This window comes from Vulpes lagopus, chromosome 11, assembly GCF_018345385.1.
Source record: "Vulpes lagopus strain Blue_001 chromosome 11, ASM1834538v1, whole genome shotgun sequence".
Taxonomy (NCBI): domain Eukaryota; kingdom Metazoa; phylum Chordata; class Mammalia; order Carnivora; family Canidae; genus Vulpes; species Vulpes lagopus.
Window position 1 is genome coordinate 83,547,236 of NC_054834.1, and position 14,975 is coordinate 83,562,210.

A 14,975-nucleotide genomic window follows, 5' to 3' on the forward strand; every position below is an offset into this window, starting at 1 on the left:
AATTTTAAAACTGGAGATAATTTAGTACAACTTTTGTCTTTGAGAGACAAAGAAATTGAAGCCTGAGAATATTAGGTCATATCTTTTCTAGATTACTTATGACCTTGTTAAACTTAAACAAGTTTACTTAACCCCTCTAAGCTTCTGTTTCCTTGTTCATAAAATAGAGAAAATTAAAGATCTAACTTACTGTGTTATAGTAAGTATTAAATGAGGTCATGAATGTAAATCATGTGGCATAGTCTCTAAATTGTAGTAAATGTTTCATAAATGTTAGTTTTTATTTTCCTTGTTTGTGAGTCAGAGAAAAAAATTATAACATCAGCTTAATTTGGAACATTTGGTAGGTGTGAATTGTTAAGTATCAAGAATGACCATCATCACCTCAAAGAAGTGTAGGGCATGTTAGAGTGGCTCTCCAACTCCTCAAAAAGACTTTTTGCATGAAATAGTCAATCCTGTTGTGATGAGTCATTTAGGTTGCGCGCTACCCAATTTTAATTATTGCCCATGTCACCACTCCTTGAGTTGTGCTCTATATTTACTTTGCACAACTAACATGTAGTAGCCCTGGGAATAGTTTTCAATAATGACATAGTCTTAACACATTCACAATACTCGATTGTGATCTATAATCGGACTTAAGGTATCTGTTGTAATTAGTCCTAACATTTTTTTTAATTTTAAAAAGATTTTATTTATTTATTTATTTATTTATTTATTTATTTATTTATTATTTTTATTTTATTTATTTATTATTTTATTATTTATTTATGAGAGAGAGAGAGAGAGAGAGAGAGAGAGAGAGAGGCAAAGGAGACAGAGAAGCAGATTTGCTGCTGAGCAGAGAGCCGGATGCGGGACTCAATACCAGGACCCTGAGATCATAATTCGAGCCAAAGGCAGATGCTTAACCAACTGAGCCACCCAGGTGTCCTATAATTTTTTATTTTTAAGAGAATTTTTTTGGGTTCTAGTTTCTGCCCTGGAGATAGATAAAAATGTTTATACAAAATACAAAAGCATTAACCATGAAAGAAGTTGATAAATTTATTATTACTTAAAAATTAAAAACTGTTTTATGTAGTAAGTTACTACTCAGACAATGAAAATGAGAGTTACAGAGTGGGAAAATATATCTGAAGCACATGTAACCCACAAAGAGTTTATACCCAAAATATTTAGTGAACAAGTATAAACCAATAAGAAAACGACAGACTGCCCAATAGAAAAAAGATGAGCAAAAGATTTGAACAGGGAATTCTACAAGAAGAAATAAAAAGTGTAGTAGTACCTTACAAAGTTGTAAATACACATATTCTATGACCCAGCAATCCACTCTTTAGTATTCTTCACAGAAATGTAGTACCAGGGAACATGTGTAAAAATGTTCATAGAACTTATTAAACTCAACACCAAAGAAACAAACAATCCAATCATGAAATGGGCAAAAGACATGAAGAGAAATCTCACAGAGGAAGACATGGACATGGCCAACATGCACATGAGAAAATGCTCTGCATCACTTGCCATCAGGGAAATACAAATCAAAACCACAATGAGATACCACCTCACACCAGTGAGAATGGGGAAAATTAACAAGGCAGGAAACCACAAATGTTGGAGAGGATGCGGAGAAAAGGGAACCCTCTTACACTGTTGGTGGGAATGTGAACTGGTGCAGCCACTCTGGAAAACTGTGTGGAGGTTCCTCAAAGAGTTAAAAATAGACCTGCCCTACGACCCAGCAATTGCACTGTTGGGGATTTACCCCAAAGATTCAGATGCAATGAAACGTCGGGACACCTGCACCCCGATGTTTCTAGCAGCAATGGCCACAATAGCCAAACTGTGGAAGGAGCCTCGGTGTCCATCGAAAGATGAATGGATAAAGAAGATGTGGTCTATGTATACAATGGAATATTACTCAGCAATTAGAAACGACAAATACCCACCATTTGCTTCAACGTGGATGGAACTGGAGGGTATTATGCTGAGTGAAATAAGTCAATCGGAGAAGGACAAACAGTGTATGTTCTCATTCATTTGGGGAATATGAATAATAGTGAAAGGGAATATAAAGGAAGTGAAAAGAAATGTTGGGAAATATCAGGAAGGGAGACAGAACATAAAGACTCCTAACTCGGGGAAACGAACTAGGGGTGGTGGAAGGGGAGGAGGGCGGGTGTTGGAGGGGAATGGGTGACGGGCACTGAGGTGGACACTTGACGGGATGAGCACTGGGTGTTTTTCTGTATGTTGGTAAATTGAACACCAATAAAAATTAATTAAAAATAAATAAATAAAAAAATAAAAAGAATTGTTACAAAAAAAAAATGTTCATAGCAACATGGTTCCAAAAAGCTCTAAATGTGTAAATGGCTCAAATGTCATCATTAGCAAAATGGATTGATAAAGTGTGGTATACCACAGCCGCACACAACAACAAAATATAGAGGAAAAGATGCTATGCACAATACAAGAACATACTATTTGATTCTATTCACAAAAGTTGAAACACAGGCAAAACTAGTTTGTGTTGTTTGGGGATGCATATCCAGTGGTGAAAGCAGAGAAATGATTCTCACAAAAATTTGCTTATACTATTCAGAGGCTGAGGGCTGATGTTAGGGTAGAGCCTGAGGGGGAATGTATGGGTCGAGGCTCAAAGAAATGGACTAAGAGAAGCACACAGCCAGGGACTGGGGTAAGGCAGAAATCTTGGAGAGGAGGGGGGAAGAATTACATGGTGTGTGATAGACCTGGAGGGACAAATAAGATGCAGATATGGAAGATGAGGTGAGTCACAGAGGAAAGGGAGCTGAAGCACAGCAGCAGGCCAAGGAGGGGATAAACTGGGGTCACCACAACAAGCTAGGGAAGAAGGAGGCTACCAGCTGGCAAGAACTGGGCACAGGGCATATACGGTTGTTGTTATATATTAACATTTCATACTATCATCTCAAGCCTGGCTGACTGCAAAAGCCTCCAAATGGGTCAGCCATCTTCTTCCCTTGCTCCTCTAGCCTATTCCCAAACCAACAGCCAGGGGGATCCTGTTAAACTGTTTATGTCAGATCATGTCACTCCTTGTTCACTATAGCCAAGTATTCTCACTTCTGTTCCTCAACTATAGTAGGCAGTCTTGGCACTTGCTACTCCCTTTGACAGATTTGTCTGTTACCTTTCCTCTAGATAAATAGCTTTCTCTCTCAACTCTTTCAGGTTTTTACTCAACTGTTTTCTTCTCTCTAAGGCCTTTCAATGACAATCTATCTAAATATTCAACAGCACACACACCCCAGTTTGTATCACTCTCTCACTAATACTTACTACTCTCTTGCACTATATATTCTACTTATTTACCTTGGTAGGCATTGTGACTTTTATTAGAATGTAAGTACTGACATATATACAAGGGTTGATATTTATGAATCTTTTTCATGTTTGACTCCCTAGTACTTAGAAGAATGCCAGTATATACTCAGCTTAATATTTGTAAAATGAATGAACAAAGAATAAATAAACAAATCCATCCATCCAGTAATGAAAGCTAGAAACCTGGGCACCTTTTGTTCTTTCATTTCCATCATTCAGTCTTGTCCATTTAATTTTCTAAATATCCCTCTACCCCTTCCTTTCCATCTCTATTTCCATCGCTCTAGTTCAAACCACTGTCATCTTTCACCCAGACTATGACAATACATACCTGACTTCCCTCCACTCCTCTAGTCTATGTCCCATAAAGTCCATCCTCCCCGAAACTGTCAGATTGATCTTAAAATATGTCGATATCCTGCTAAAACCCTTCTATGGCTCCTCATCACATACAGTGATTACAATTCCAGCTCCTTGACATTGCACATTCCTGTAAGATCTAGCACACACTTACATTTATAGCCTTCCTCTCATTACTCTCTGGACCACAATTTACAATCAGGAAACACCAAAATGCTTTTGTAGACTAATATATTTTTTGATCTATGGGAGACTGTCTCAGTCTCGGGTCTAGAATGTCCTCCCACTTCTCACTTTACCATAATAATAAACACCATTCTTTAGGATTTAGTTCAAATGCTTGCCACTTCCAGGGTTTACTATTGTTGCCCCCCATACCCTCCTCCATTATCCCATAATTTTCATAAGTACTCTCCTATGACCTCACACTCCATAATAACTATATTTATAAACCATTGTCTTCTACTGGAATCTAAGATCTTTGTGTGCATCTTAGTCATCTCTGTATGCCTAGTGCTTATATCAGTGCTTGGCATAGGCAGGTGCTCAAAAAATATTTGGTGATTGAGTAAATGAGTGAGTTGTGCTATACATAAAAGTAATTTTTATAATAATCACTAAGGAAATTGGTAACAAGCAACTTGTGTCGCTTTCAAATACTCAAGCATTCAACATATGTCTTTTACAAATTCCATCTTTTGTGAAAGTAAAGAAATAGGCACAGAGCCCAGAAGAATCACTTTTAACATGTCTCTTTTGGTTCTTTCATGCCCAGAAATTTGATTCTTTTTATTATAAATGCCTCAGGCACCAACAGATCATTTTTCTCATTTTTTGTTCAACTGTATCCCTTTGCTACTCTGCCTCTTTCACCCACAAAAAAGAACTTCCAGTGAACCACTATAACCAAACATAACATTTGTTATAATAAGACAATATAGGAGAAACTCAATATACATTATTTTAGACATTTGCAAAATGGGGATTTTCTCAAATAGTCCTCAGTGAAAATAGGCTAATAGGAATTCACTGGATAAGATTCAGCTTCGTAACAAGAGACAAGCAATCATTATGTTCAGAGAACTAAGTGCTCCACTAAGTAGAAATATACCTATATACCATAGACATCACAACAGAGATTTCCTTTAACAACTAACACATTTAATTTCTTCATTATTACCTAGAGAGGTCTATGAAGATACATGGCACATTAAAAAGATGCCCTCATCTGTCCATTTATCAACTGTTAATCCTAAACTTGAAATTCTTTTGATAAAAGATTTCCTGTTCCATCTAGAGCTAAGAGCAAGAAATCAGGACTAGATTTCTCTACCCAATTATCCTCTCATTCACTGCTTAAAGTTTCCGAGTCAAACAATGCCAGGGTAAAAGGGCAAACTATAAAAGGCATACAGATCTGCCCTCTGAGTTTCTAGTTGGAGAAAAGTATATATAGTAGCCAGAATAAGTTTTATAGTTAGGAAAACTATGGAGATTGTCTCAAAAAGACTTGGATGAGTTAATACCTCAATACCATACCATACCGTTTGATTTTAAAATGCAAAATATTGGGGCTTCTGCATGATTCAGCTGGTTAAGCATCTGCCTTGGGCTCAGGTCATGATCCCAGGATCCTGGGATTGAGCCCACATGGAGCTCCCTGCTCAGTGGGGAGCCTTCTTCTCCCTAGCCCCTACCATTTCCCCCTGCTTGTGCTTGCTCTCTCTTTCTCTCTCTCTCTCTCTCTCTCTCATGCTCGCTCTCAAATAAATAAATAAAATAAGATGTAAAAAAATTTTAACATTGAAAAAAACATAAAAGCCATATGTGAACAATATGAAATACAAGCAGATTATCAGAGAATATAAATGGATAAACAGGATTCTTCCCCTAGCACTTTTATTTTTATTTTTTTTAAAACATATACTTGAGTATAAATTAGGATTTTTTTTTTAGATTTTATTTATTTATTCATGAGAGACACAAAGAAAGAGAGAGGGAAAGAAAGAGAGAGAGAGAGAGAGAGAGAGAGGCAGAGACATAGGCAGAGGGAGAAGCAGGCTCCATGCAGGGAGCCTGATGTGGGACTTGATCCTGGGTCTCCAGGATCACGCCCTGAACCAACAGCAGCACTAAACCACTGAGCCATCTGGGTTGCTCCCCCTAGCACTTTTAAAAAATAAAGTCAATTTTATACAAATACAACTTATTCAAGGGTATATAAAATCAATATTGGGCTTTTTGAGTACCTATTATGGATTGTAACTGATGTTAGGCATTAGTGATATAAAGATGAATAAAAAAATGTATCTTTCACTTGTTTAGAGTGCAGCAACAGATATACAAACATTAACGTCAGATGGAATAAATGTAATGTGGAAGGGGAACATGGGGAGAATAATGTGGAGTGGGGGAGGAAGAGCACATATGCCTACTGCAATACACGTAAAAATTAGATCTCCAGAGACAGTTGCACTGTTAATATACCATTATATATAATGTAAAAAGACCCAGCACCCCTTATACTTACCTATATATTAGGATGTGCCTGCCATAAGAAACTACTAATATTCAGCCTTTTCTGACCTACAAAAACAGCAATTTGATATGATTTGACCTGTGAGTTTCAGGACAAAGTTTCATGTATTTGTTATACTAATATTTGGTCATCCCATATCAAGGGCAGGGTGAAGAGGCATCGAAAGGAGAAGAGTAAATGGCACCAAAGGGATGAGAGAAGCTTACTATAGAGAGAAACTATCATCATCGTTTAACCAAATCTATTTTTTTTCCAGAGTTTTCCCCTAAAATACAATAGACAGCCCTTCAAGAGAATGATGTGTCTCTAAGGGTCCTGTGTTTGTTCTTACAGATAATAAGCTTTTGTGAGAATGTCTGAAGCAGAAGTAGAGTCTTAAGGAAGCAGGGACCCCAAATCCCTTGCTGATAACTCATATCCATAGTCTGCTGTTTTTAATCCCTCTTATTTATTCTCCCCTTTTTTCATAGTACTGACCTCTTAACTAGGGTGGGACATAAATCACCTGAAACAGACCACATTGTTCACATTGCAGTCATGTATGGCAGGTATTAATAAGTGCTTCATGAGAAGCTAAGTGGAATCAGGGTGCAATTTCTGGAAAGTTAACTTGAAGCGAAGTGGCCTTCTCTGGCCTTCTTTTCCTCTTCCTGCTGATTAGGGAAGTCCCCCATTCCCCAGTTCCTATAGTTTTTTCTTTGCAAGAAGATTGTATAAATGAAATTACACACTATGTCGCCTTTTGCATCTGGTATTTTTCACTTAGCATAATACCTTTGAGATTTGTCCATGTTGTTGCAAATTTCAGTACGTATTACTTTAATTGCTAAGTAATAGTCCATTGTATGGAAGTATCATAGTTTATTATCCCTTCCTCAGTTGAGGGCATTGGAGTCTTGGAGTTGCTTCCAGTTTTAGCAATGACAAAGTTGCTGCACACATTCACTTACAGGTTTTTGTGTGAACACAGGTTTCCATTTGAAATAAGTAAACATCTAGGAGTAGGACTGCTGCAGGACTCGATCCCAGGGAATGTGGTAAGTGTATGTTTAATAGCATGAGGAACTGCAGAAATGTTTTATGAAGTGACGCTATCAGTTTGCATCCCCCCAGCAATGTGTGAGATTCAAGTTGTCCCACGTCTTTGTCAATATTTGGCATGGTCAGATTTTTTATTAGACTTTTTAATAGATATATAGCGATAGCCATTGTTGTTTTAATTTGGATTTCTCTGGTGACTAATGGCATTGAATATCTTTTCATGTCATATTTGCCAAATATCTTTTTTGTGAAGTGACTGTTCTTTTTTATTGAGTTGTTTACTTATTATTAAGTTTTGAAAATTCTTCATTAACTCTGATGTGAGCCCTTTATGAGATATGTAATTTGCAAATATTTTCTCCTAGTGGGAGGTCTGTCTTTTTATTGTCTTCACAGTGTCTTAAGTTCTTTATTTTTCTAAAGATTTATTTATTTGAGAGAGAGAGAGAAAATGTGAGCAGAGGAAGGGGCAGAGGGAGAGGAAGAGAGAAGCTGACTCCTTGTTGAGCATAGAGTCCAACAGGGTAGGAGGGCAATCTTACCACCCTGAGACCATGACCTGAGCCAAAATCAAGAGTCAGGCACCCAAGCAACTGAGCCACCTGGGAACCTCAAAGGTTCTTAATTTTGAGAAAATCCAATTTATCAACATTTTTTCTAGGGATATTGCATTTGATGTATTTAAGAAATCTTCCCTATCCAAGGTCAAAAAGATTTTATCTTTTACTTTTTCTATGTTTTACAGTTTTCAGTTTTACATTTAGATCAATGATCTATTTTGAGTTAATTTTTGCATAAGAGTACAGGTATGTATCAAGGTTCATTTCTTTTTGCATCTGGATATTCAATGGCTCCCACACCATTTGTTCGTGAGACTACTCTTTCTACATTGAAATGACTTTGTATCTTTGTTGAAAATCAATTAAGCATAGATATGTGGGTATATTTCTGGATTCCCCCTTCTGTTAAATGAGACACACTTAACATTTTCTTAATGTATGTACATATATATATTTATGTATGTATGTATGTATGTATGTATGTATGTATTTTAAAGACTTTATTTATTTATTTGAGAGAGAGAATGCACGACAGTGAATGAGCACAAGCGGGATGAGGAGCAGAGGGAGAAGCAAAGGGAGAAGCAGGTTCCCTGCAGGGAGCCCAATGCGGGACTCAATCCCAGGACCCCTGAATAATGACCTGAGCCAAAGGCAGATGCTCAACCACTGAGCCACCCAGGCGTCCTTATGCATTTACTTTTAATAGGAATTTCTAAAAGGCTGGATTTCGTAACCCCAAGTTGCGGTTTCTTCTCTTAAATTACTCAGTCCTTATGATTATTTTGCCTAAAGTTATAATGCATAAACTCACTCTAAAATGCAAACATACAATATATGTCACAACAAGTATCCTCATTTGTAAAACATCTTATGAGATGTATTTTAAATAACATTGAAAAGTACAGCCTCTTTTAGACTTTATTAAATAGACCTCAGTGCAGACAAATATGCTTTTTAAAACTAAGACATTTTAAGAGTAGGGCTAGTTTGACTATTTTACTTGGAACTAATACATAGATTCATCAAGTCCCCAAGCCCTGCGGAATTTCAATTAGCTACCTGCCAAGAGCCACAGATAGCATAATATAGCTGTATAGAGGAAATACCATCTGCTTCTGTGAACAAAAATCACTCTAGTATTGATGCCTATGGTTCCTCAGGGCTCCCTTGGTTCTGCCAATATCATACTCATGGTTAACCACAGAGGACTTCTCTGTGAATGTCCCCAACTGCAGAAACTATAGGGAAACCAGTAATGCAAGGGATTCATCAATAACACTGATTATGCTGATGGTGCACGGCACAGTTGACCACACTAAGACATTCAAAAACAAATGCCCTAAATTGGCAGAAACTACTGAATCTTGATAGTTCCTGTGATAAACTAGACATCTAAGTTTTTCCAATTATATTGTTTTTTTTCTTTTCTGATCAAGGAAGCATGTAATGTGAGCATCATTAATGCCCAAGAAGAAACTTCCTTATCTCCCATTACCAAGGAAAAACTCCCTGAGATGATATCAGATATATAAATAGAAATTAATTGCAACTATGGAAATTGATAGATTGTTATCATGTGGTGAAATTAACTTTTCCTTTTGTCATCTAGTCACTCAAGCCATGTGAATTAAGGGTAAGCTTTTATTGGCCACCTCTCTTTTAAGATGATCCTATATAGAGTCTTGTGTACCTATAGGATCAATTCTAGCTTGAACCAGGTAAGTGCTGGGTCATTATTGATTCTGACTTCTGTTCATCATAGCCTGCAGTCAGCAAGCAGACAAGTGAGAATAGCATAGCAGAACCCAGACATCATCTATCTGGGTTTGAGTTATTAGTTGCATACATCAGAATCCATCCTACTTAGTTTAAGAAGGAAAGTGTGAATTGCAGGAAACTTCACGTCTTTGGAAGGGTCAGAGAAGCAAGGTCTAGACTAAGCTTCCAGTAATAACATCTAGAAGCACATAACACAGACCTGATCAGGTCATATTGACTCTGGCATGACTGGAAAGTTGCTGCCATCATGACTGATCCCGGGACATGCTGCTTTTGCTGTTGTTCACACCAACAAGATGGATCCCGATGCCATATCTGTCTCTTCACATAACTCTCTTTCCCTTCACCTTTTGTTTCAGTAGTTTGATTACCATGTGCCTCAGTATTATTTTCTTTTCATTTATCCATCTTGGGGTTTGCTAAACTTCTTGAAAATATACACAGATATTATTCATCAAATTTGTGAAGTTCTTGGATATTGTTTCTTCAATACTGCCTGTATTTCATTCTCTCTCTCCTCTTCCTGGGCTTTAATTACATATATATTAAACCTGTTTGCTATATTCCATATCTCTCTTATGCTCTCTATTCTGCTTTTCATTTTATTATTTTCTCTTTATATGCTTCAGTTTGAATATTTTCTGTTAACCTGTCTTTAAGTTCATTAATTCTGTCTTCTGCTATGTCTAATCTGCTTTTAAAGCTCATTCAAAGTGAAATGAGTCAATCGGAGAAGGACAAACATTATATGTTCTCATTCATTTGGGGAATATAGATAATAGTGAAAGGGAATAGAAGGGAAGGGAGAAGAAATGGGTAGGAAATATCAGAAAGGGAGACCGAACATAAAGACTCCTAACTCTAGGAAACGAACTAGAGGTGGTGGAAGGGGAGGAGGGCGGGGGGTGGGGGTGACTAGGTGACGGGCACTGAGGGGGGCACTTGACAGGATGAGCACTGGGTGTTATTCTGTATGTTGGTAAATTGAACACCAATAAAAAATAAATTTATTATAAAAAAAGAAAAAAAAGAAAAATTGGAAAAAAAATAAAGCTCATCCAAGGAGTTCTTAATTTCAGGTATTATATTTCATATTTCTAGAATGTATTTTTTCGGTCTTTTTTTTTTTAAACTAAATGTTACAATTTATTCCATCTTCATGATTACAGATATTGCAAGGCTAGGTGGGTACACAAGGCAAATAAAACAAACTCTTGTCCCATTTAACCAGATGCAGCATTTTGACAGTTTTATGATAATATAGGTAGACCTAAATAATCGACTTGGGCTGAAAGCTGTGAATAGCAAATCTCTGCAATTTAGGATCTTCTTCCATTGTTACTCCAAGGATCTTAATTCCAAGGATATATTATGAGCTCTGAAAGGTGTGTACTGCGACATTCTTCAAGCTTTCACACCTTAATCAGAAATCTGACACCTTTTCTTAAGGTAAGGAACTCTTAAGGCTGTCTTCCTCTTGGCTAACCCAGTCCACCAGCAATCTTAAAAGTTGTTATAAAAAAATAAAACCATGTCCCAAGCATGATTAGAACCCTTGTGCTGGGATCCCTTTTCAGAGCCTTAGCTCCCTGAGAGAAAAGACAGATCCTAACCAGTTGCTTCCATAATAATAACCCTAATACAATCTACCTAATGTCCTTTGTTTTTTTTTTGTTTTGTTTTGTTTTGTTTTTTCTACCCCCGGCCCCCCGCGCGCCGCCCTCGGACGCCTTCCCGGGCCCGAGCGACGCGGGCAGGCCACCTAATGTCCTTTGAAGCAAACTCAAGAGGTCAGGCAACCCTGATTATCCTGACAAGTTTAATCAGTATTTACACACAAAGGATATTTAAAGCTGATCCTAGACCAAGTATTGCAACCATAATCCCAAGAAATTATTCAGTTTTAGCAGGTGAAGTTCCAGCAAGATGCCACAGCACAAGTGAGAAATCATCTCAAAGCAAAGAGTGATGATTCATCATCTTTTACAACTGAGAGGAAATCAAGGAGAAAAGAAAACTCCCTTCTGAACTCCTCATCAATTCAATGGCTATTTTCACAGCCTTAATTGATGAAATCCAGTGTCCTCAATTTCCTGATTGGAGGAGTCAATTTTCAAGGTGACTGTCAAGTTCAAGAAGAGCTTTCAGGCTTTTCTTTGCCATGGCCCATGAGTTCCAGTCCTTCAATGGGAATCTCCTTCTCCTTTATTGCTTTCTGAACACACTGCTGAGAGCGCTTGAAGAGGTCGGTGCACGGATCTCTGGAGCCGTCCCCCTTAAGGAACTTCTCCACAAACCAGGAATTGAAGCACTGGTTGTACTCACGCTTCATGTCGGTGCAGGCCTCCCCTACGCTATTCATGGCAGCGGAGGCCTTTTTTATTGGTCTTTTAACTACAATGTCTATATCATTTCTGAGTCTGTTTTATTCCTTGATTATCTTTCAGTTACTTTTCCTGTTTCTTTGAATGTTTAGCTATTTTTACTGTGTGAATATAGGGCTCAACTTCAATTTTTTTTTCATTTCAAGAATTTTATCTATGTACTTTATGTCCAATGCCTACAAACAGGTTCTTAAAAAATATTTTGCTCAGTTTTTATAGTTGTTTACCATTATCAACTATTCTTTATCACTGAAATTGGACCTAAAAAAACTTCCTACTTTTAATGAAAGTACCATTTACCATCTGATTTGTGAAACCTAAGTCCAAGTCTGTTCTCCATCAGCAAAGGAGCCTGAAATCTGTGAAGAGGGGACTTTGCAAATGGAGTTAATGCTATGAGAAACTATCAAAATGTGAAAAGCGTGTCCAAATAATATTTATTCAAAAGAGAATCTTCTACCCTATTACTATCTGATTCTGTAACTACTATGGCTTCTTGATAGGTCAGCCAATCAGCTAGAGGTGGGATAAGGAACACAAAAGTAAGATGAAGTGGAGAAGAGTAGAAGCCTGCCTAGTAGTTTTATTCATGCCTAAAATGTACCTCGGTTTTATAGATTACCAGGTTTTATTTTTAAAGCCACATTTGAGAACAGGCACCCTGATGTTTATAGCAGCATTATCAACAATAGCCAAACTATGGAGAGAGCCCAAATGTCCATTAACTGATGAATGGATGAAGAAGATGTGATACACACACACACACACACACACACACACACACACAGAGGAATAGCAATAAGTCAGTGAGAGAAAGACAATTATCATATGATCTCACTCATCTGTGGAATTTAAGAAAGAAAACAGATGAATATATGGGAGGTGGGGGAGAGAGAGAGAGGGAAATCAACCACAAGAGACACTTAACAATAGAGAACAAACTGAGGGTTGATGGAGGGAGGTGGGTGGGGGGAATGGGATATATGGATGAAATGCATTAAGGAGGCATTTTTTTATGATGAGCACTGGGTGTTGCCTGTTACTGATGCATCACTGAATTCTACTCCAGAAACCAATACTGCACTATATATTAACTAAGTAAAATTTTAATAAAATAAAATAAAAATAAATAAAAACCATGTTTGAGACTTCAGCATATTCAATATTGACAATTAAGACTTATACGTTACTTCTTAATGATTTTGCATATCCACGTACCTGTTTCTACAGCTAGCTTTCTCATAAATAAGGTAGAAAGAAGATAGTGAAAATAGTACTGTATCAGGAGGTATTGAGAAAAAAAGAGGGGAAAAATGCCTAAGGCTTATTATATACTTCATTTCAGCAAAAGTTATTGAGTACCTACTATATTCCAAGCATTAAAAATCTGTAACACTTGCAGGGAATGGTGGATCGGGATGGGAGGTGAAGGGATAGAGGAGTTGGAGGAAGTTTGTTACTCAAGATGAATAAGATGAGGTTCCTGCTTACATTTGTGTAGGAGACAGAGATTGTCCAGTGTGCCATAATCACTGTCAAGTCAGGGTTATGTACAAGGAGTGAGGGAGTACCTAGAGTGGATTGAATCTGACCAAGGACTCAAGAAATCTGCTACAGAAGCTTCTGCTACCTTCTGTAGCAGATAATTTAAGCTGAATCTTGAAAACGAGTGAGACTTAGCCAGATGAAGCAAAATAGGAGCAATATTCCAGGCAAAATCAATAATAGCAGGAACAAATGAAGAGTAAGGAAACAAAATGTTGTATGGTGCAATGGCAGAGGTAGAGGGGGAGTGGGTTACAAAGAGTTTTACATTTCTACATAGTAAAGTGCGAGGTTTAAGAAAGGCTGGAAAGTGAGTTGGGGCCCATGTTATTGAGGACCTAGAAAGCTATGCCAAGAAGTTTGGCCATTATCATAAACAAAGGGTGTCACTAAGGAGTTGTCATCATGGGAGACCATAACCCTAATTGCATTTTAGATAGAGCATTCTCCCTATCTAAAATTCAGAAGGGCAAGATGTGAAGCATAGCCATTAGAGCACGATTGCAACAGTCCAGGGACAATGCCCAGGGCCCAGTGATAGAAAAGAAGGGGTAGAAAGTTAAAAGATAAAATGTTCAAAGTTGGTAAATGGCTATGGGGGTGAGGAAGGGAGAAGAGGAAGCTAAGATAAGATTCAAGAAAAGAGTGCAAATTTACTGGAGGGAAACAAAAATTCCTATTTTGGACACAGGCTTAGAGATAATAAGAATGTAGCTGGATAAATGACATTCAAGAGAGAGAGGCTCAGAGATGGGAAAAAAGATTTGAGAGTAATTAGCATATAAAGATAGGTAAAAACATAAGTGGGGTTAGGAACCTGTGAAGTAATGAGAGAAGGGCAATGAACAAGGACAATAAATTTGAGGATACCAGGGTTTTAGGATTGTGCAGACAATGACAAATGCACAGGCAGACTAAGATATGGCAAACAGATAATATTTTAGAAACCGAAATAATACTTTAGAACAAAGAGTGCTTGGTCAACAGTGAGAAATGGTCTACCAGCATAAGGAGCACTGACAGGATTAGATAATTGGAAGGTCACTGGTGACTTTGGGGAGAGAAGAGAATCTTGGTAGAGTAGAGAGGTCAGAAGTCCTGAGAAAATATAGATTATTCTTTCAAATGGTTGATTTCAAAAAAAAGGATAGAGATTAGAGACTTCCCAGAAGCAAGAGGATAACTTGGAGTCAAGAGAAGTTTTGATTTGAATATGAAAGACTTAACCATATTTATAGGCTGGGAAAAATGCAGAATAAGAAAGAAAAATCATAATAAAAGGAGATAATCAGTAGAACCAAGTTCCTAAAGTGATTTAAAAGGTTTAGAAAAGGTTTAGAGTCCCAAACACTGTGGGAAGGACTGGATAGGAGTATGTAGAAGGCA

General features: G+C 37.5%; 2 protein-coding genes across 11 annotated transcripts in view; both read right to left on the reverse strand.

Annotated features, from left to right (window-relative positions):
• The window catches only part of CCDC148 (coiled-coil domain containing 148), a 279,432-nt gene that overhangs the window by 162,701 nt on the left and 101,756 nt on the right, over window positions 1–14,975 (reverse strand). The gene's annotated exons all lie outside the window — the stretch shown is intronic.
• On the reverse strand, window positions 11,691–12,022 carry LOC121501802 (TP53-regulated inhibitor of apoptosis 1-like). The gene has a single exon (XM_041774275.1). It carries the CDS (start codon window positions 12,020–12,022, stop codon window positions 11,792–11,794), a length of 231 nt encoding a protein of 76 aa, XP_041630209.1. The 3' UTR covers window positions 11,691–11,791.